At 34.7% G+C, this 24,032-nt stretch overlaps 1 protein-coding gene across 1 annotated transcript; it reads right to left on the bottom strand.

Moving 5' to 3' along the window:
• Nucleotides 1-1,121: 1,121 nt before the first annotated feature.
• On the bottom strand, nucleotides 1,122-15,170 carry LOC134248834 (cell division cycle protein 16 homolog). Its single transcript, XM_062731207.1, has 16 exons — nucleotides 15,060-15,170; nucleotides 12,959-13,013; nucleotides 12,639-12,736; nucleotides 11,941-11,979; nucleotides 11,717-11,842; nucleotides 10,840-10,885; nucleotides 6,974-7,068; nucleotides 6,659-6,792; nucleotides 6,288-6,367; nucleotides 6,136-6,185; nucleotides 5,939-6,009; nucleotides 4,796-5,074; nucleotides 3,101-3,226; nucleotides 2,676-2,811; nucleotides 2,437-2,527; nucleotides 1,122-2,209 (listed from the first exon to the last, which is right to left on the bottom strand). The coding sequence occupies exons 1-16, from the start codon at nucleotides 15,168-15,170 to the stop codon at nucleotides 2,067-2,069; spliced, it is 1,680 nt and encodes a 559-aa protein (XP_062587191.1). The 3' UTR covers nucleotides 1,122-2,066.
• Between the last annotated feature and the right edge of the window lie 8,862 nt (nucleotides 15,171-24,032).

The raw sequence follows: 24,032 nt of genomic DNA, 5'->3' as shown, positions 1-24,032 counted from the left end.
TTACATAAGCTCCCCCAACTTCGTTGAGGTGAGCTAAAAACGAACTGGATAAAGTTTGACACGCCCTCTGGAGTGGCAATGGCAAAAGCAGGGCTGTTCATTAAAATTCAAGAAAGAAAAACACGATATACTTTGGAATCAGAATAGACCACAAAGCACCACAGAGCATTGACTGAAAGGTCGAAGGCAAGATCAACCGATATACAAGATTAAGTCAATGAAAGTTTACCCCAAAGTATAATCATTAAATTAAGAAAGTTTACACCATAGTGCAATTATTATTATTATTTGTAAGAGACGATTATTTGATTCTGAAAGGTGCTGAATTTTTTTTAAGGGTCAGATTATTTTTTTTTCATGCCCGTGAACACTGATGAAGGACATTTTATTTCTCAGAGGATGATCGGGGACAACTTTTATTTTCTTCACTGGAAATATGGTAATTGCCAAACTCCAAAATTCGTTGTGGCAATGGGGTGTTTTTCTAAATGGAGTGGGTTTTTTTGTATAGGGATAGGTAAGGATAGATTATTCATATTCTTGCCATTCGAGGACATTATTATCAACATTTTCCAAGACAGATGTTCCTCCCCATCCTTTGAATCAAACTGTAGTCCCTCAACTGTTCTTGAGGGAAAATTATTAGAAATGTAAACAATACAAAGAGAAGGACTTTGTTCATTTTTTTAACAATCAAATTTTATCATTACTCTACCAACATTTGACTATACTGCATCAGAAAGTGTGAGGGATATTACTAATATATTTTTTCTGAGGTTGTGCAAGAAAACGTTTAACTTTGAAGGAAAGTTCCAATAAACACATTGTAAAAATAAGACTTATTTTTAAGAATTGGTTTGAGGTTGAGGACAAGGATTTGAAAATGGGGAGCAACTCTTGCATCATTATTGGCAAAATAACCTTTTTTACAAGGTGGACAGTGATATATATGGAACCAGTATAGCATACAACAAACATTTAAGCATCTTCGCTAGCCAAAGGTTTCTAATTTCGGATCAGAAATCCTTGGCTAGAGAAGATGTTAAGTGAATTTGAACTTTGTGTACAATCAACTTTATTGTCAAAAGAATCAGCCAACACAAAATAAGGAAAAATCTGTGAAAAATTAAATAACCATTCAGTTTATTCAATATCACATCAATTTTCTACAATATTTGAACATAAAGAGTGACATGTAATGTCAATACATGTATAGTTGACTGGGATTCATTTCACAACTCTAGAAGTCAGATATTAAGTAAGAATTGCTTAGTAACACATCTGTCAAGATCAAGAAACTCTTTAAAAATTGAATAATACTAACCCTAATATTTTGGCAGATTTGTCTTCTGGTGTATGTGTATCTTACATACCAATAATACCAGATAACCAACATGCTATAAAAATATGAAATGAAAAGAAGTACTGGTGTCTAACTAATTTTATAACTGAAATAATTTTTAAAAAGTATTAAAATTATTGCAAATTTTTTTAAACTTCATAGTTGTTATAAACTGTATATGCCTTCCTAATTTGTTATATATACTGTTTTCTTCCAGACTCAAACTACAGCCGACACAGTCTTAAAGAAATTTCATTTTTTTCCTTTCATATCATACACAATATTAACATTATAAGTATGAATATTATTGAAATGAATCAATATCAAATCAATTCTTCCATCATAATAAAATTTCAATGAACAATCCCATGTTAATTACAACATTAATCATAAATTGCACATGATACATGTTGTAATTGTGTACGTTCTGAATATTAAGTTTAAATTACCAGTAACCATAAGTTACTTATATCACTTGATACAATATATGGATATCTGACAGATATGATATGATATTCAAACATATTCAGAGGTTTCTAATTTAAAATGATTTGATAAGACCCATTGCTACTTCCTGGAAAATTCACTGGATACTCAACATGTGGATAAAATACATAAGTGGGCAAGGTATGCCATCACTCTGGGATGTATACATATTTCCATGATCATCTCTGTATGAAATGAGCCTTCAAATTTCAACCAATCACTAAGGGTTTTACACTATTCAGTCATCCATGTCTACTTCTTCTATGGCCATGCTTGAGTTGTCCTCAGGATTGATGTCAAGGTCACTGAGTTCCTGACTACTGCTGTGAGAAAACTCTAACTTCCCCGGAGTAGGGAATGCTGGGAAATCTTCTGAAGCACCTGGATGAAGAAATGAGTATCCTCTTATATAAAAACTGACTGTGAAGCAAACTCATTTTGTAAGAAATCATGGCAGTCACTGCCAGAATACAAGATGTCTTTCTCATATTAATCTTTTGTAATTCTAAGAACACTTTGTGCATTGTAGAGTGCAGAACAGACATTCTGCAAAGCTAATAAAAATGCACACAATAAGAAAACAGAAACACAATCTGATAGAATCATACCTTCACAAGGGTCCATCTCGGACATCAAAGTTTCTATAACACTGGACAGCATGGTTGTGGAAAATTGATCATCTCGACGGATACCTAGTGCCTGCCACGAAAATAATAGTACAGTAGACACTTGACATACACAGTGTATATATTTTGATATGATACTATAAATGTTTAATATTCAATGTGTATGATATTTGAATATACATAACGACATGTAGTGATGAAGTAATTTCTGCTGGACTTACTTTATGGAAATAGTCCACAGCCATTAAGTTGTCTCCCTTGAGGACGTACGTATAGCCGATGGCAGAGTAGGTAGAAGGATTTTGGGGCGATAGAATTCCCGCTCGTTTGTGATACTCCAAGGATTTTTCATAATTTCTGGAAATTGAAGATTTTTCAAATACTGATTAACCTTCTAAAATTTACACACATATATTACAAAACTCTCCAACACTTTCAGTTAATTAACTTTTTAAAGTTAGAGTGTGTTTAATCTAGTAGGGAATTTTTAAAACTGTTCTACAAATTATAGAAATCGTAGTAATACTCTATTTATATTTATACTTCAATACAACATGGAGAATATATTTCTGTGGTGGTCCTTTATGTCAATAATCTTGGACATGCAATGCTCTCAACTTTTGTTGCAAAAAATTAGAATATCTACCTTAATTTTCTGTATGTGTGTCCCAGATTATTTAAGAGAGGTTCCCATTTTTCCACAATCACTTCTTGTCCAATATTTTCTAAAATTCTAAGGGCGTCCATAAAATATCTCTCTGCTGTGCTCCACCTACAAAGTATCCATATATACGAGGGGTTATCAAAAAGTACGTGGACTGAGGCTATAAAATTAATACCATGCCGTCTGAGCTTACAACATTTATAAGAAACATAAAACAACAAAAAATAAAGAAATGTTGAAAATTTTAGCTTGATACGTTCATTATTCCCCAAATTATTATAAAATAAAGATGACATTATATGATCACCCGGCGCCGTCGGCGCTTAGATTCATGATGTCCGACGTCATTACATTTTTCCATGTCCCCTTTTTCTACCTCGAATAATTATTTTGATGAGATTCCCTAGAGCTGAGTAATGACTTCAACCTCGCTTGTTTTTATGACTTAACAATGTCATGAACAGCAGCTTTCAGTGCATAATTATATTAGGGAGGGATCCTCGCTTGATTGTGCCAGCATATTTTGTTTTTTGGAGTTCAATATAGCTATAAAACACATGATCAACGTCATTATTTGACGTGATAGATTTTTCAAACCTTGACTATAAATCGACATACTTTAAATCCCTTTTCTCTCTGAATCTATTTTGGCAATAAAAAAACAAGTATTCTGGATGCAATTTTATTCTCTGTAGCCAGTTTTAAAATTTCCTAGGTGTATACCAGTTTTTCAAGGGGCAAAACTTTATAGAATGTTGGAAAATGAAACCCCTCCTCCCTTTTGACGTCATTTTCAAGGCAATATTTGTTTGGATACTCCATGTAAAATTTACAATAAAATTTCATAGAACTTCCAGATTGAGATAAAAATTTCATATTTTATGGAACAATAGTGTCCCAACACATACATGAATTAACAGAATTTTTGGATGTCAAATGTCCGTATTAAAAGAGTTTATCCTACTTACACTGAGGTGGAAAAAAATGTCGTTTTCGAGGTAGCGCCGCCTGGACCTACCATTGCTTACAAAAACTTTACAAATTTATTTAAAAATAAAATTTATGATTTGTGGTTTATTCCATAGATAAAAAAGATGATGATAACTAAATATTTAAAAAATTCATTGATGTACCTAAAGCGGTTTTAATTTTATGGTGCTAGTCCATGAACTTTCTGATAGCCCCTCGTATATATATATCATTAATACAGCTCTGGTCATTCGTTGTGGAAGATCTGCTAAAACTCTAATGAACACAACAATGATTATGGCAATCGTTGTGACAATGTCAAACAAGGCCCCACATTGCGCTAATGCAATAGTTATGACAATGTCATATATTTCTTTCTAGGTTCAAGCTATTGAATTGAATCTGAATCTTGTAAGAATCACATAATTTCTCCTAAAACAGTGTTCCAGTCAAAGCGTTAAAAAATCTTCAGGTAAACGCAAAGGTAGTGCATTGAGAATATATTACCTTTTATGATAACAACCGAAAGAGGTTATTACGTCAGGCCAAAACTCTCATGGATGTTATTGTAATAAGTGAAACAATCTTGGTGTACTTCCATTGCATTTACGTAAGGATTTTTCAATGCTTTGACTAGAATGCTGAGTCAATCTGATAGCATGACCTGTGACACAAATATTACAGAGAATAATACAAGAGAGTTCTTACTCCTGGCTTTTGAACGCTATGACTCCCATCTCATGTAACACAAAGGGGTCCTCTGGGGCGATACTGAGAGCCTGACTAAAGAACCGCTCTGCCAGTTTGAAGTTGTTGGTTAAGCCATGCTCTAGTCCTATATACAGGAGTGGAAGGTGGCATCCCTTCATCAGCTGTGACGCGGTGAAATACGCCACCATGGCCTGGTCGTGTTCGTTCTCAGCTGCAAAGGAGTGTCCAAACGCCAGCCAGGCCGGCCCATACACGCGATCCAGTGTTGTAGCCTTACTGTAAGATTAAATTTAGAATAAATCCATATACCAAGGTAAGCAGAACATATATCAGGGTTTTTTTTTATGTCCATGGATGGTACAGGTAAAATTTTAGGGGGAAAAGAAATCATATAGAATATGTGATATAAGCTACACTTGCATGTAGCTAATTTAACACGTATTTGCAAAACACTAGTGGTTACTTGCAACCAATAAGCTTGTTACAGTAAAATAGGTTACAGATAATGGTCTCATATAGAATTCACAAGTGATATACATGTATTACCATTTACATGAGATATCCAAGCATTAGCTGCAAATCTGTAGCGTTATGGTTTTACATATTTGTCTTTGACCATAACGCTACAGAACCTGTAATCAAAAAAGGTGCAATTTACGGCGCAATATTTTATGCGCACTTATGGGGAGAATTTCTCCACTTTCTAGCATTGGTCAATCAACTACCTTTCAGTCCCTAATTCTAGACATATTCTGTAGCCAATATGTATATTTTATCCACCTCCCAACCATTTTTAGATGTTTCTCAGGAAATGAACTCACCTGAAGTGAATTTTCAGCAATCTAACGTATAATTTTAATCAAGTGATTTTATCACTTGTAGAGACAACTATAAAGGGTTGGGAGATGAATAAAATATACAGATTAATTAAATAATTTGCATAGAATTAGGGAATGAAAGGTAGTTAATTTACCGATGCTTTGCACATTTTTTGCGTTACGGGATCTGTAGCGTTATGGTCAAAGACAAATATATAAAACCATAGCGCTACAGATCTGCAGCTATCCAAGCATTTACTTTAGATAACTGTGTTTACCTGAGATATCTGTGTGTTTACCTGAGATATCTTATTGTTAATACCTGAGATATCGTCGAGCAGGTTCACTCTTTTCTGTCAGTAAATAATAACATCCCACTGCAAACCAGGAAACCTACATCCAAACATTATCTTATTACTTTTCAGAGCCATTTAGTTACAGTAAAGCTTTCCAAATTCACAAGTGTTAAATATAAAATATATTACACATATAAAGCTTATTAGACTCACGAAAACTTACAGGATCATTAGGGTATAAATCCACAAGCTTGTGAGAGAGGTAAAACAAATCTGTCAATAAAATAAAAGTACATGACCATTATATCTCCAAACCATACAGCTATTTTGTTTTGCGGATAGTGATTCTGATGTCAACATTAATGTAAACCTTACCTTTGGCTTTTTTGAGTTCCACTAACACTGCTATATGAATGGGTAAACACTGAGTATTGTAAGGGTCATCACTCATTACTCTGTATAGAAAAAAAGTATTTCAAAAGCTAAATTACCAGTATACACACCACTGTAGTATTCCTGTTGTCTTTAAATATCTATATATTAAGAAGTGTTATAAAATAATTACCTATTTTTACATCTTTTTAAACTCTTATTCCAGAACCTTTTTTTTTTTATTAATGAAACTGACTTACATTTCTCAATAGCTGTTTTAATATAAGGGTAAATGACAAAGAATGCCAAAAACTACAACCGTTATTTACACATTTTTTTATCACAAGATGTTTGTTTCTGACTATTAGACTTACTTTGTTGTAATTTTATGACACTCCCTGAAATCACAGTTATAGTAATGTCTCTCGGCCACGTTAACAACAATGTCTTTATTGGTTTTTAAACAAGACAAGGATCCCGGAACTCTGTGCTCTTTTGGCTTGTCATACTGTTCCCATGCAAAAAAAATTATCTCAAAAATATATAACACTCAAAATGTTCAAATATTAGACATACTCCATTCATAATTCATCTTTATCTTAAATTTATTAAACATTCTTTTATGTGTGCCAAAGAAGAGGATACAAATTAAAATAAATATATTACAATCTTAAGAAGGAAAATCTAACCTTTTTGATTCTATTTTCATATAAATATCGAATTAGTTCTACTTCTTCTACGGGGCACTGGACAGCAAATGGTAATGTATCTAACAACTCCCGCTCTGAAATAAGAGAGAAAAAATTCTATTCCACTTCCTCAGAGTAAGCAAGCTATCTAGTGATCAAATTACAATGATTTATAACTATAATTAGAACCTCTTCACTAGCCAAGGGTTTCTGATACACTACTCTCCTCATAATCCCTTGGCATACAGTGCTGATAGAAGTTGTTTTTTTTTCTCGAGTTCTAATTGGGACTCGGTACAGCCAGTCGACCAATCAGCAATTGTTTTTTGTAAATGACAATATCTGTGTTCGAGATACTTCTTGACTCTTAAATCTCGGAAATGAAAAACGCAAGTAAACAACAATCCGTAAGACAACATGCAATTCTATGAATAGTTATGGTGTCATCCAATATCTTCTAAATATGTGACCGTTCACGGTAGCTCAGTCGGTAGAGCGCTGGCTCCGTGATCGGGAGGTCGTAAGTTCGTATCTCGGCCGCGACTGACCTAGTCGTTAAAATGGGTAGCAACTGTTCCTTCGCCATGCGCTCGGCACTTTGAAGTGAAAGTTGCGGGTCCTTCGGATGAGACCTTAAAAACCGAGGGCCCGTGTCAGTGGCAGGCGTTGGCACGATAAAGATCCCTCACTGCTCAATGGCCCTGAGTGCTGAGTAAAGGTCAAAATTTGAAGCCCTTCACCGGTATACGATGACGTCTCCATATGAGTGAAAAATTCTCGAGACGGACGTTAAACAATATACAATCAATCAATCAATCTAAATATGTGATTAAGAATCTATATTGAAGCTTCAGATTTGTACTATAAATAATAATTAAACATAATTCAATTATTGCTTCTTTATTATTCTTCAAAAAACTTTGATTTAATTTTTTTTTAAACACACGTCTTTATTTCTGTCGATGATGCAATCTGTGCATACCTGATAGATTCGAGATCACATGCAAAAACTAGAACTGTCCAATAGGGACAAATACCCACCGCTGGGTTTTTCAGAGAAGGTGCCAATTCAAAAATACTGTATGGATCTACAGGTGTTCACAATTTACTTACAAATATTTGCAGTGAAATATTATTGCTCATCATGTTTCTTAATGAATGAAACAAAGGTGCAACCAAATGAAACATCAATACTAATACAATTTAATTCCATTGTAACATTTTTTTTTTATGCCCCCCTTCGAAGAAGGGAGGGCATATTGCTTTGCTGCTGTCCGTCGGTCTGTCGGTCCACTTAGTTTCCGTTCATTTTCTTCACAACCGTTGCACATACTGAAATGAAATCTGGTATACAGATTTATCAGATGAATGTCTAGGCCAAGTTCTGTTTTGGGTACGATGGTGCCATTTTTTACAGAGTTATGCCCTTTGGACTTAGAAAAAATCCAATTATAATCTAAGCATTTGTCCTTAAGGAGATATGAGTGGACATGTATCCAGTTAAAGATAATTAATGAGCTTAGTGTGGGAAGTTAGGCATCTCTGATCATGTGTTATCTTTATCTCCTGAGAATTCGATAACAGAAGGAAAGATCTCTCTTCTCTAATTCTCTTAATTGTAATTTATTGCTTGTCAAAACATTTACATGTATTTACCAGCCTTTTTATGCCCCCCTTCAAAGAAGGGAGGGCATATATTGCTTTGCTGCTGTCTGTTGGTCCATTTAAGTAAATTAAAAAAAAAAACTAAGTCTTTTAAATTTTAAATTTCATAATCCTAAAAAATGTAAAAATATAGTTGTATCCTTATTCAAAAAATGTTAAATTAAGTAAAAACTTATTTTTTCATAATCATATACTTTACAGCAATCTGTAACAAATGTTAATGTTTTGAGAGGAATTTAGTTTGTCCCATGGGCATAATTATCAAGCACTGGTCAAGAAGAATTTTGATAGCAGAAATTTGCAGGTCAAATCAGAGAAATTAATGAGTTTATTGTCAGGAGCTAATTGGTAGTCTAAAGCGAGAGCATCTCTAGATATGATCATCTTAATTTATCTCTTGGGAGTTGGGTAAAAAGAAATGGCCTCATAGTTGCTTGTGTTAATTAAGAGTTCTTGATGGTTATAGTTCAGATAAAGATCTTTCAATTGGTGTAGTGTAATTAAAATAAATTGATGTTTTAGTGTATGATTAAAACTAAATTATTATTGTATAATATAATGAAAACTAATTATGCCCTCCTTTGAAGGAGGGAGGGCATATTGCTTTGCTGCTGTCTGTCGGTATGTTGGTCTGTCGGTCCACTTAGTTTCCAGTCATTTTCTTTGCAACCGTTGCACATACTGAAATGAAATTTGATATACAGATATATCAGATTAATATCTAGGTCAAGTTCTTTTTGGGTACGATCGCACCATTTTTACAGGGTTATGTTCCTTAGACTTAGAAAAATTCCTGTTATTTGCAGTTTCTGTTCATTTTCTTTGCAACCGTTGCGCATACTGAAATGAAATTAAGCATACAGATTTATCATAGATATCTAGGTCAAGTTCTGGTTTGGGTACGATTCCACCATTTTTGACAGAGTTATGCCCCTTTGACTTTGTAAAAATTTCAAATTATTTGCAGTTTCCTTTCATTTTCTTTGCAGAGGTTGCACATACTGAAATGAAATTTGGTATACAAATGTATCAGATAAATATTTTGGTCAAGTTCTGTTTTGTGTATGATCGTGCCATTTTTGACAGAGTTATGCCCTTTGGACTTGTAAAAATTCCAATTTGGGGAGAGGGGGGCATAAGTGTTTTACAAACATCTCTTGTTTTATTTTTTCATTTTATTTTTTTTATTTCTGCATTAAAAAAATATATTGCAATTATGTGTTATGTCACTCTGCAAACTGATTGTTGAAAAAAAACCATTATACAAAATCAAATTAATCTTGATATATCAATTTGAAATGCATTTTGAAAATAAAGAGCTGGTCATCCAGTAATGAAGTGCTTTGACAGACAATAAATTACAATTAAGAGAATAAGAGAAGAGAGATCTTTAATTCTTGTGCCTTATTCCCTGGAGATTAGATAACACACACGCTTGATAAGAGATATGCCTTAACAACTTCCAACACCAAACTCATTAATTTATCTTTAACTGGATGCATGTCCAGTCATTATTCCCAAGAGACAAATGAAATTACAGTATCTTCTGTGCAATGTAAAAACTGTTTTTAACACTTGATGATTTTTCTTTTTTTTTAAGTTTTTATGAGCAGTTTTAAGCTGTAGTATTTTTGAACAGATATTCTAGATTCTATATCTCAAACCTTATACATGAGCCCAAAATGAACAAGTCAATTAAAATAAAAAATAAAACCTGTAAAATGCAAAAAAATTAACAAAAAGAGTTGAAAATTCCAGGTGCACACCTTCATATGGTGAATAATATGTGTACAAATTTTCAGATTAATCCTTGCAATAGTTTCTGAGGAACGGTCCAGACAAAACCACAAAATAAAAATGAAAAAACACCTGTAAAATTCAAAATAATAATCCAATCAAGATGAAAATATCAGGTGCACAACTTCATATGGTGAATAATATGTGTACAAATTTTCAGACAAATCCTTCCAATAGTTTCTGAGTAATGGTCCGGACAAAATCTCGTCTACAGACAGACAGACAGACAGACGGACGGACGGACAGACGGACAGACGGACAGAACCTATAACACAGAGGTACCAAACTTATTAAGATTGTATGACTGCTCCACCTATAACACAGTACCAAACTTATTAAGATTAAATGACTGCTCCACATATAACACAGGTACCAAACCTAGAAAGATTGTATGACTGCTCTACCTAAAACACAGGTACCAGACTTAGAAAGATTGTATGACTGCTCCACCTATAACACAGTACTTAACATAAAAAGATTGTATAATGCTCCACCTATAACACAGTACCTAACTTATTAAGATTGTATAACTGTTCCACCTATAACACAGTACCAAACTTAGAGAGAATGTATGATTGCTCCACCTATAACATGGATACCTAACTTAGAGAGATTTTATGAATATTCCACCTATAACACAGGTACCAAACTTAGAAAGATTGTATGAATATTCCACCTATAATACAGATACCGAACTTAAAAAGACTGTGATGCACTGCTTTCACTTACCTAATTGTACTATCAGATTTAAAAAAAGAATTTTTGATTTCACAAAATAGAATGATAGAAATGGAAAACATGTATACTGTAATTCACTTCAATTAGCAAGACCTTCATTATTACAAGTTTCATTTTTCCATATTTCTTGTGCAAATAAAGTGATCTACAATACATACCGTAAATCTGGAAATTTTTAACGTCGATTTTATTTTGCGAATTCGGGTCAAAATATTGTTGATTAATTTTTACGTTTCAAAATTTTGCGAATGACCACTCTTTGTTTACATTTTCTTATTGGTGATTCATTTTTAAGAAAAATATTTTTGCGAATGCAATGACCTCGCAAATTTGCTAAAAATTTATCTACAGCAAAAATTTCCAGATTTACGGTAATATTGCAAAGTTTTCGAGTCTTAATGATATACAATTCTCATCCTCAGTTTAATTGTGATTACTTTTTCCTCTCTTGCAATAAGCCTCAGATTTAAGACCTCTGTATCTTAAGATCTCTATTTTACCCCCCCCCCCACCTCCTTGTGACTCTGTATTTTATTTCCCCCATACCTCTTTTTGACTCTGGTCATAGAGAGAGTCTGTCAGATTGTGCTTGGTGAAGGAAGGGAGGAAACTGTTGTTCTCCACCATATCCAGTATGTTCAATGCTGTCTGCCATTCTTTGCATTCAAACTGAGAAAAAAAAAAGATCAATCATTGGACACTTTTCATCCAATTATCATGAAGTGTACGTTTTTAAAATGAATTCACTCATTTTACTGAATACTCACATGGCATTTAGCTGCTAGGTAACGGCAAGCGGAGTTGTTCTGAAAGAACAAATAATACAGCATAATTATAATGAAAAGTTTTCAACCAAAAAGAAGAAAGTGAAATTGTTTACTTTATATTTACATCCACTGAATATTTTCTTCTTTATTTCTTAAAAAAACCCATTGCGTTCATCACTGCATGAACTACATTAGGCATATCACCTGTACAGATTTCTTGATCAGTGGCCGTTCCATCAATGAAACGTACAAAGACGTTCGCATCATTAACACAATAATTAATATTTTTAATCCTACTTAAATTGATATTTTAAACAGATATAAATATAAACAATAAAATGTCTTTCTTTTTTTGTTATTCCTGGAATGAACGGTCGCACCTATTGCAGAAAAAATTTACATAACCCGCTTACGCGGGTTATGTACTTTTTCTGCAACAGCTGCTTCCGTTCATTCCAGTAATAACAAACAAAGAAAGCATTTTATTGTTTAAATAACTCTTAATTTCAAAAAGAGATAAAACACTAATGTCTATTATAATAAGAATAGAATGAAAACAAATCTTAAGTGATTTTCAAGAAGACTGTTGAAATTTTTTTCTTGAAACACATTTTATTTGAAAAAGGATGTGCAAAAGTTAAAACTTAGAAGTGAGAATTTTGTGACAGACTGATAGAATGGCTTGTTGTGTATAGAACCTTGTCCAGTTTTCTTGACCTCAGGAGCTGGGAGGCTCTGTGATACTGTCCAGTCAGGTACAGGGTCTGGGCGTACCAATACACATCATCAGGATTACCTGTAAATGATCAAAACCAGCATTTACATGAGAATGTTTAACTTCAAAGTAATATTATATGATATAACATAGGCATACAAGGTAACCAAAGATTATAAAGCTTTTAAAGATCTTTACTGCATTCAGATCCTGCCCCTTAATAAATCAAAGATTTTAACCTTAATCACACAGGTCACTGATATCAAATTATCTATGTTTAGTAGATTCTATATGAATTCTTACCATTGGAGAGTGATACAACTTTATCTGCCCAGAACAATGCAGACTCATACTGGTGCTAGAAAAACAAAAAATACCAGATGAAAGTTATGTGTACTTAAACATGTTAAAAGAGAAGGCACCTTTAGCATGTTTTAGCACCCATGCCAATGCGCTGATTCATGAATACTGCTTAGAAATCATAAATGAAAGGCAAAGAAATGTGTAGTGTTAATTCCTGAATCTGATAACATTATTAACTCTATACCCAGTGATTGCCCTAAATATTGGATACACCAATTTATGCACACATACAGTATAACTATATTGCTTATAAGCCCATCAAAGTGATTTATCTTATATTCAGTAGTGAGTGATAATTATGTGAGTGCAAATTTGGTAATTAAAATTTTACTTTTTAGCAATTTCTACTGCACCATTTAAACATGCCAAAGTTTGCACCTCGCTAAATATACCTGTTACGGTATAAGGAATGAAAATAAACAAGCATGCTACAGTGTACATTGATTATGTAGATAAACTATCATAGAGGCAGGCTTGGGGTCAATTACTTTGAAATGTAATTAATTACTTTCAAATACATTGATAATTTTGTCAATTACTTGCAATTACAATTACATTGATTTTTTCGAATGTAATTAATTACTTTCAATTACTTTGACAAATGTAATTAAATACATTTCAATTACTTCGAGTTTTATTTTTATCAAAAAAAAATAAAGATTTTTTTATATACTATAGCGATCGAATCCGAACTTTCATTCAGTGTTTTTGTTCTTGGGTATGATAGCTATTCCCACTTTTTAAAAATCTCAATTCCACCTATTCCCACTTGCAAATAACAATAGATGTTTAGATTTATCTGTATTTTGTACATTTTAAGACAGAAAATTATGAATAAATCTATGAGAAAATATGATTTATTTTGGATTTTTGGAATAATAAAAAGATCTTGCAAGAAAAAGCAACTTAATACCTAAATTCAAGAACAGATAATTTTTTGTTTACACAAAATTCCACCTATTCCCACATAAAATCTTACCATTTTCTACATGATTTTCAAAAAGTGGGAATAGGTAGAATGAACCGTTCACACCTGGTCAAAATTAGACCTTCACTGTATAAACAAATTAAACATTATGAGACAATTAATTATTGTACAAACACAAGCCCATGCTACACCAGTATGGTGTATGGCAAGATCTTTTTTTTGTTACTTTCTCAAATCCATATTTTTGAAGAAAATAAATAATATCTATCACAATTCCATTCATTATTTTCTATCTTAAAATGAATAGAATACAGGTAATTCTAAAAGGGGATGTAGTTAGTCTAATTGCTGTAAAACAAATTAACTATCTAAACAATCATTGTTATTTGCAAGTGGGAATAGGGAGAACTGAGATTTATAAAACATGGGAATAAGTAGTATAAACCCACCAGTATATAACTACATATCAGTATAAGACACCTTTTTAAATATAAACTTTCATTTTGAAAAAAAGTAATTGAAATGTAATTGAAAAGTAATTGAAAATACATGACCTTTTTTGAAATGTATTTAAATACATTCAATTACTTGTAATTGAAGGCTCGCTCAAATACAAATTACTTCCAATTACTTTGAAAAATGTAATTAATTACACTCAATTACAATTACTTTATTCAATTATCCCATCCCTGCATAGAGGACAATGTTTATAAACAGTTTGCCAGTATGTTTACTATAAAAATGTAAATGAGTGTGATTCTGAGAAGGGGGGGGGGGCATTCCATGTAATTCGGATTTGAAAAACCTTTTGTTAATATTATACTAAGTGTTAAATTTATTACACAGAAACAAGTGCCTGCGGCCTAGAAGTCAAGTGAAATCCCTGTCTTTGGTGAGACAGAGATTACGTCTTTAGGGTAAATACAAATGTGATGGTCACCTTCAGGTATATCCTTTATTAAAAATAGGAGAGATAATACAGAGATCCTCCAAACTGAAGACACGCACTACGAGGAATTTCGAACTTTCCATACATAACAATCCACAACTCAATTTTACATTTCTACACCTCCATGCAAGAAATGGATGAGCCATAAATAATATAACACATACCTTTTCAATATAAAATTTTACTTTTTCTCTTAGTCTGCTTAAATTAATCCCAGATACAGTATGTGGTATACTTTTTTCATTCATCTGTGAATTTTCAACTTCACCCGCCATTTTAATTGGTGTAACTAATAAGCGTAAAGGCCCTACATGACTTCGGAGCAAAGGAAGAATAACAGAAATACATCTGATCCACCGAAATGTCCCAAGAAGCACTGAAAAATCCTTAATTAAATAAAATTTAATGAACTATAAAAATAAAACAATTCATATCATTAAATCAATAGAATATGATAAAATATATTCGTAAATACTAATTCAGTGCCCAAATAAGCATATTAAAAGAGAACAAACTTAAGAAGGAAAGGCCTAAAATATACATGAAAGAAAAAATATTAATATGTAACTTACATGTATGTATGCTAAGAAATATAAATCTTACAAATATAACCTATAACCATGCAATATTAGATCCAATTATAATTATTTAGTAATGTTTTTTCAATCAATATGAAATAGAAAATAATTAAAGGGGGGAAAAATCATGGACAAATTAAATAACATCATTAATAAATGTTTTTCAATTGATTCGGTGCGCAAGAGTACGCTCTGAGTACGATAAATTTAAATTTTAAACAGAGACTGGCTACTGAAAAACATTGAGAAATAAGTTGTTATTACAGGACTTTCAACTATCTTGTTTATGGTCAACATCTCGTAATTTATGCTGTGGTTGTTTTCAGATTCAAACTTTTGTGAATATCTGAGACCTTTACAATATTGCGTATAACATTTGATGCCGGTTTTGATAATAATGAATAGATAAATTTTATTAACAGAATAAATGATATAAACAAAGAAATGAGCCACTGAGAATAGCTCGGCATATATAAATACACCTCTTAGTAAAATTACAGTTATTAAAAACTCTTCTTCATTAAAAAATTAAACTTTTATTTTTAAATAAATTATCTCACGTTTCCAACCATCATTGCAGTTGTCTCTGGCATATTCCACGTTTCCAACTATCGCTGATGTCCATGGCATACCCAACAAATTAGACAGTGACTCCTAATATTTCCATCCTTTGTGAAATAAAATTGTAAATTAAATTTTAAAGATGTAGATTTAAATTACACGATACCTCCCATATTAATTTCAATATAGTCTCCATCCAGAAGATCAAGCATTTTAGGTCAAAGATTAATCACAGAGAAAACAAATAGAAATAGAAATATTCCCCTTTCAGTTGTCTATGGTGTTTATGTCTCTCAGCTTATTCGCTACTCAAGATATTGCTCCGAAAAAAAAATCAATTATTAAAGCGAGACAGCTCACTGGTAAGTTGATTTTACGGAGATTTCGACAGCCTCGTTTATACTTAGCATTTTGTAATTTTTATGGTCGTTATACGAGTATTCCCTTGATCGCAAATATAACCAATTATTCAGTTACTAAAACCGAGGTCCCGTGTCGCAGTAGGTGCTGGCACGAAAATGATCCCTCACTGCTCAATGGCCCTGAGTGCCGAGTACTATATGACTGAGACTCAAAAATAATATCAATATACGAATCTCTCCGGCAAGTGGTGGCGTCAATGTTTTGTGAATCTGAAGTTATTAATTAATAATGTTGTTTCGATATAATGAGACAAAATAATCGCCTGCCAAAATATACAAATACGGCGAACGTATATACAAAAATAATCGCCAGCAAAATATACAAATAAGGCGATACGAGTTCCTCTCGTATGAAATTAAAATGATTACCCTTAATTACCTAACAAAACAAATCACTGTTAAAAATCACTATCAAAAAATACTAACTATACAAATTAACAGTAATCAAAATACTACTCAACTAATGAGTAAAACCTTCAGCTCTCACGAGTGCTCAACAAATGAGTACTCAGCTACTCAACACTTAACACTAAAGAAACTTATTCTTTTTATATATATGTCCACTGAGGACTAGTCGAGCTTTTCCCGCGAGAGTAAGGATGCTTGATCCACGTTCTCTTATGGGAAACTGTCGGCTTACCTATAACTCCTAACCTAACACAACCTTTCGCTTCTGAAGCTAAACCAACACTGAATGTACTGACGCTAGCGTTGTGACGTTTATATACCCTTAGAGCGGTAGTCACATGACCTACCAACTAATGGCGCCAAATTCAAATTTAGCAAACACTATTTACATTACACTACCCCCTCCTAAGAGGAATGCGTCCCGCATTTCTAAATTCTTAAAATCTCTATCACTTAACTTAACTCTTTATACCAAATCTAACTCAAAAAAAAATTATGGTATTTATCTCAAAATAGCTCAATTATGTCAAAAAAAGAGCTTTCATCACATATCAATGTACAATACAATATACAATACTATTCAAGGGAAATATCTCTACACAAATGAGTAAACCGAATGAGAAAAATGTACAATAAAACGGATTACCTCAGTAACAAATATGAGTATTATCTATACACTTTACTGAGTTAGCTTTAAAAATATTATTCCCATTACAGTTTGATTACAACTTCCTCCTCTACAACTCGACTAACCCTAATGGTACCATCGTCACTTTTTGTTGTAACAGTCTTTTCAACTCTGCTGTACTGAGTTGGCTCAGTCTGTACGGCAACGTTCTTCAGGGTCTTATCTTCATTGTTCACAGACTGTGGATGAGAAGATTCAGGAAAAGAAGGTACAATAGCGTCAGCTTGAGGTTTAGGGATTGAGCCTCTCGTCACGTCAGAAACAAGCGTTGCCCTTGTACTTCCAGCTTGGAACATAGATTTCTTTGCATGGATAAATATTTCTGGCAAGGTCCTTTTTCTCACGACCCTCCCCAGAATCAGCGAATCCTGCATCTGTCCTTTCTCAATAACTGGATCTTTCTTAGCTGAAGTTTCATCAGGTTCCTCATCACCACACACCACACTATCTTCAGGAACAACGCTTCCTAAATTCTGTTCTTCGGTATCACTGTCACTTGAGATCTCTAATTCATTACGAAGACTAGCAATACTTTCTTGACTCTTCTCATTGTGCTCCGTTTTCTCACTTGGGTGTTTGCACTTCTTGTGTCTGTTCAGATTGGCTTTTCTCAGTGAAACATATGGACACTTATCACACTTGAACTGCTTTTCTTGCTGTTTCTTTCCACACTCCAAAACATGATTAAGCAGAGCTTCTTGACTTGTCGATGAAAATGTACACATAGGACAATTTTCAGGCTCTTTTCTAGGCGTCGTTTTGGTGTTAACCATGATTGATTTCTACAAAGAGAAAGAAATCATTGACTAAAAATGCTTTAGTACCATTTTGTGTCATAATCAGCTAACCATGTTGGCAATTGCTTTGTTCGTTTTGGCCGTATACTATGATCAACTTTAGATGAGTTATCTGACTCATTTTGTTCAATACTCTCTGACTCATTTTGTACAATACTTTCTGATTCATTTTGCGCATTTGTATCTGAGTAAACTTCAGGTAAATTCTCTATTTCGCCTGAAATCAATTGCGATCGTACTGGTCTCATACGATCAACATGAATTACTTGAGGTATTCCTCTTGGTCCGCAATTTACTTTGTAATTTATGTCGGAGCATTTGGATATAACTTTAAATGGGCCATGCCAATAGCTCGTTAGTTTTGGCGATAGACCACTTTTATGTCTAGGGAAGTACACATAAACAAGGTCACCGTTTTTGTAATCTTCCCAGTTGAGTTTTCTATCGTGATACCGTTTCTGTCTGAGCATTTCAGAATTTGTGTGTTCTCGAACAACTTTATGTGCTTCTTCTAAACGATCTTTGAGTTCCCAGGCCCATCTTGACTGTGGTATTTTATCTATATGAGATGGCTTTTGGTACATGATATCGAGAGGAGTTGCTGTCTCTCTTCCTAGCATCAGGAAATTCGGGGAATATCCTGTCGTCTCATGTTCTGATGAGCGATACGCCATCATAACGTAAGGAAGCTGCTCATCCCAGTCTGTATGTCTCTCATTCACATATGCACTTAGCATGTTTAACAACGTTCGGTTGAAACGCTCAACCATGCCATCAGACTGAGGGTGATATGGCGTTGTGTGAGTTTTCTCAATCTGTAGTAAGTTACACATCTCTTGAAATAACAAACTCTCGAATTGTCGACCCTGGTCAGAGTGGATTGAGTATGGTACGCCAAATCTTGCTATGAATTCTTCCACCATGATCTTTGCAACGGTACGAGCTTCCATATTGGGCATTGGATAACTCTCGGTCCATTTTGTGTAGTAATCTGATATAACTAGAATATATCTATTACCGTTCGTTGTCTCTGGCAGCTCACCTAAGATATCAGTGGCTATTCTCTCCATTGGTCGACCGGTTTCAACTAACTGCATTGGAGCTCGTTTCGTTCTGTTTGGTCCTTTTCTCTTGCAGCATTGCTCACACCCAGCTATGTATAACCTTGTGTCTCGTTGTAAGCCGGGCCAATAGTAAGACTGACGTATCTTACTAATGGTTTTTCTCACTCCTAGGTGTGCTGAAGAACGATTATCATGACAAAACTTGAGTACTGTTCGTCGCAAACTCATCGGAATAATAGCTTGGAGTTTTGTAGTTTTCAGCTCAAAGTCTTCCCACTTCCTGAATAGGATATTGTCTTTGTAGGCTAATCTGTCGTACTGTGTGAGTAATGATTTCACAAATAGACTCTCACCCGCTATCTCTTTGTGCTTAGGTCTAACACCTTTAGTCAACCAATGTTTAACCTTAACAATATCAGGATCTTCATCTTGCAGTCTTTGAAGCTCAGAGTTTGACAAATTCTGCTCTTTGTCTTCCGTTTCTGTGGCTTTCATCACAACTGCCTTATCTTCTTCAATTTCTCGGTATCCACACTGGTGACATGGTATGCGACTCATTGCGTCTGCATTCTGGTGAAGTTTTCCAGGTCTGTGTTCAATATCCATATTATAAGCTGATAAGACATCGATCCATCGAGCTAACTGGCCTTCTGGATTTTTAAACCGCATCAGCCATTTCAGTGAGCTATGGTCGGTTCTGATTGTAAACTTTCTTCCAAGCAGATAATGCCTAAAATACTTCACAAAGTAAACAACTGCAAGTAACTCTTTACGAGTGACACAGTATTTTCTTTCTGGTTTAGACAAAGTTCTACTTGCATAAGCGATAACTTGCTCTCCATTCTTATTCTTCTGAGATAAAACCGCTCCGATAGCATTGTTACTCGCATCGGTATCGAGTATGAAAGGCTTTGAGAAATCTGGATAGATCAAGATGGGTGCATTCATCAAAGACTGTTTCAGTTTCTCAAACGCTTCCTGGCAGTCTTCATTCCAAACAAAGTTTTTGTGTTTCTCAGTCAGATGAGTAAGTGGCTTTGCCTTCTCTGCATACTTCTCAATGAATCTTCGGTAGTAACCACAAAGACCAAGGAATGACCTAACCTCAGTTGCTGTGGTAGGTACAGGCCAATCCTTAATTGCTTTAACCTTTAATGGATCTGTGGATACACCTTTGCTTGAGATGACATGTCCAAGATATTCTACTTCTCTTGCAAATAACGAACATTTCTTGGCCTTGAGTTTTAAACCTGCTCCTTCCAACTTCTCAAATATTTTGCTCAAATTTTCTAGCATGTTCTCAAATGATTTACCGATGACAATTATGTCGTCTAAATAAATCAAGCATATCTGCCACTGTAGGCCTGCCAGCACTGTCTCCATTAGTCTCTCAAACGTTGCTGGTGCGTTACTGAGACCAAACGGCATGACTTGGAATTCATAAAGTCCTTTCTTTGTTGAAAAGGCTGTTTTTGGTTTGTCCTTAGGGTCCAACTCAACTTGCCAGTACCCAGAGCTCAAATCTAGGGTACTGAACCAAAGAGAATCAGCTAAGTAGTCTAACGACTCATCAATGCGTGGCAGTGGATATGCATCCTTAACTGTCACAGCATTGAGTTGTCGATAGTCGACACAGAACCTCATTGTGCCATCTTTCTTCTTTGCTAACACTATTCCCGAAGACCAGGGACTAGAACTTGGCTGAATCACATTTCTCTCTAGCATGTCGTTAATCTGTCTGTCGACCTCTTCTTGCCAATGTACAGGTACTCTTCTCAAAGGCTGCTTTATGGGAGCTGCATTTCCAGTATCGATCTTGTGCTTTACGACATTTGTTCGTCCGAGATCTTTTTCTGAAGATGCAAAAACGCTTGCATGTTTGAGCAAAAATTCTTTAACCTGCACTGCTTGTTCACTGGTCAAGTTTTTCACTGTTCTGTCAAACAAATCTTTCAAGAATAAAGGTAATTTCTCATGTTGTCTCACAATCGTCTGAGTACTCATTACTTTGTCTATTGGAGTCATCATTCCAACTATGGTTCCAGGATAGATGTGCTTTACATCATCAGATAAATTGAGTACTCGTATAGGTACGTCTTTAGTTCCATGAGTAAGTGTTCGTCCAAGCAACATTTGATCTTCACCCTTAAACTTTTCGGACGGCTCAATTATGTGAGTCTTTTCAGGTAAACATTCATTGCCGGTGATGCACACGCGACCAATTGCGACTGTTTCAGTCCTTGGGGGTAAGTTCAGATGTTCAGTAACTGCTATTCGATAACAACCAATTTTTCCTTCGAAGAAAAGCGAGTAGGACTTCTCACCAATTCTCAATTTACTGTGGTGTACGTCAATTACACAGGAATGGGTCCTCATGAAGTCTAATCCTATGACACCATCAACTTGTAGATCAGCTACTGTCATCTGTTGTGAGTAGACATCATAACCGTCAAAATTAACCGAGACAGTTGTTTTCCCTTCTACTTTAAGTTTTGACCCGCTTGCACACAATACGTCATTTGTGTGTTCTGTTAAATCGAGAGACGATTTCAACTCTTCATAAACATAGGACGCAAGGATGCTAATTGTTGCTCCAGTATCCACCAGTAAGTTAACTGGACGTTGGTTTACTACTGCCTTGATGAACATTCCTGCTTCGTTCTTGTCACGACTAATTCCCACCTTATTCTGGACGGATTTCTCTTCTTCTGTACTCAAAGATGAGAATTTGCTGTTACCTTTTTCTGAATCCTTAGGTCTATCTTTTGAGTAATGGTCCGTCCCTTTGTTTCCTCTATTGTCTTGGCTAGGTTTTGGTTTCTTACAATAAAGACTTATATGGCCACGTTTTCCACACCTATAACAAGTCCGTTGAGACATAGGACTTTTGGGCTTCTGGGTTGTTGAATTCTTCTCATAACTTTTTCTCTGCTCATGAGTAGCAACTCTGTGTTTCTTTAGTTGAGTAAGCTCGCGAAGCATAGACTCCATAGTCTTCTCCAATGAATTCATTCTCGACTCAAAATCCAATCCTTTTGATTCATTGCTGGCCACTGGGCGAGCAAAATTCTTTGTCTCTTGATTTCGCCGGTCAGATTTAACATAAGCTTCAAGTTCAACGGCAAGACTGATTGCTTCATTCAATGTCTTTGGACGACTTTGTTTAATACGTATTCTCATATCCGAGTCAACTAGGGCATCGATAAATTGCTCTTTTGCCAACGTTTCTTGTAAATCGTTACCAGCTGAAGGATATGCTAAGTTAGTGAGTCTTCGGATCGCTTGTCCAAGCTCAGGCAATGTTTCTGTGGCCTTTTGACGTTTTTCTCTCAATTGTACTCTGTACAATTCCATTTGATTTGCAGGAAGAAATCTTTCCTCCAGTGCTTTCACTAAGATTGAGTAATTGTGAGTAGCATCGGTGCTCAAATTACCTAGTATCCCTTGTGCTTGACCTCTTAACGAAACCGCAAGGTATAGACCTTTTTGTTTGTTAGTCCATCTGTTTAGTTCTGAGCAAGCCTCGAAATGAGATTTGTAATCTAGCCATGATCCACTTCCATCGAATGTAGCTGGTTTTATAAACGAACTAACAGGTGCTTTTTCTGTTGAGTCGGATTTCGGTCCTTGTTTATCACTTGCTCTGTTCTTCTCACGTGAACGATTTCGCCTCATCGTTATGCCGTCTTCTCCTCTTCTCAGTACATATGGGTGACTCTCATTTTCTTCCAGCTTTGGGAACTCCTCCCAACTACTTGTTCTTCTCCTTTCTTCTGAGTTTCTCACTCTAGACTCCAAATTCCCTTCTTCTCTCAGCTCCGCTTTTGCTGTTGAGAATCTAACTTTAGGCTTGGTCCCATTGTACTCTTCTTGATCACTAGTCTCACTTCCCGAGAAATCTGCATACTCGGAAGGAAGCCCCGAAGCTAGTCCAGAATCAGGCTCATCTACTGGATTACTCACTGCATGAGTTGTCTTAGGGGTCGAATGGCCAATCCTACCAGTTTCTCTCATAAACGAGTTCTCAATCCTTATCTGCTCAATTTGTCCTTCAAGAGCAGTGATTTCGTTTTGTATTTCTTCTAAACTCTTATCCATTTTTAGAGAACAAAACCCAAGTCTCGAGGATCCCACCGCTGCCACCAAAAATTATGTAACGTGTTCTCTTCTGATACTGGATCCCTCAGTTACTAAACTGAGACCGAGACTCAAAAATAATACTTAAATAATCGCCTGCCAAAATATACAAATACGGCGAACGTATATACAAAAATAATCGCCTGCAAAATATACAAATAAGGCGATACGAGTTCCTCTCGTATAAAATAAAAATGATTACCCTTAATTACCTAACAAAACAAATCACTGTTAAAAATCACTATAAAAAATACTAATTAAGATATACAAACTATATACAAAATTACAGTTCTTAAAATATGCTCAACTAATGAGTAAACCGCTCTCAACGACGAGTGCTCAACAAATGAGTACTCAGCTACTCAACACTTAACACTTAAAGAAATTTATATTTATATGTCCACTGAGGACTTGTCGAACTGTTCCCGCGAGAGTAAGGATGCCTGATCCACGTTCTCTTATGGGAAACTGTCGGCTTACCT

Source organism: Saccostrea cucullata, unplaced genomic scaffold (genome assembly GCF_032062105.1).
Source record: "Saccostrea cucullata isolate Sc308-1 unplaced genomic scaffold, CSIRO_AGI_Scuc_v1 ctg6491, whole genome shotgun sequence".
Classification (NCBI taxonomy): Eukaryota; Metazoa; Mollusca; class Bivalvia; order Ostreida; family Ostreidae; genus Saccostrea; species Saccostrea cuccullata.
The sequence above is the reverse complement of the archived record's forward strand: the minus strand, read 5'-3'. Positions and strand labels throughout refer to the sequence as shown.

Bases quoted from the DNA above. Each gene is read 5' to 3' on its own strand.
- LOC134248834 (XM_062731207.1), bottom strand. From the start codon at position 15,170: ATGGCGGGTGAAGTTGAAAATTCACAGATGAATGAAAAAAGTATACCA. The intron at 11,980-12,638 runs GTTCTATACACA...TTGTTCTTTCAG, and splicing joins GGTCAAGAAAACTGGACAAG to AACAACTCCGCTTGCCGTTA. The intron at 2,210-2,436 runs GTATGATTCTAT...TTCTTCATCCAG, and splicing joins CGAGATGGACCCTTGTGAAG to GTGCTTCAGAAGATTTCCCA.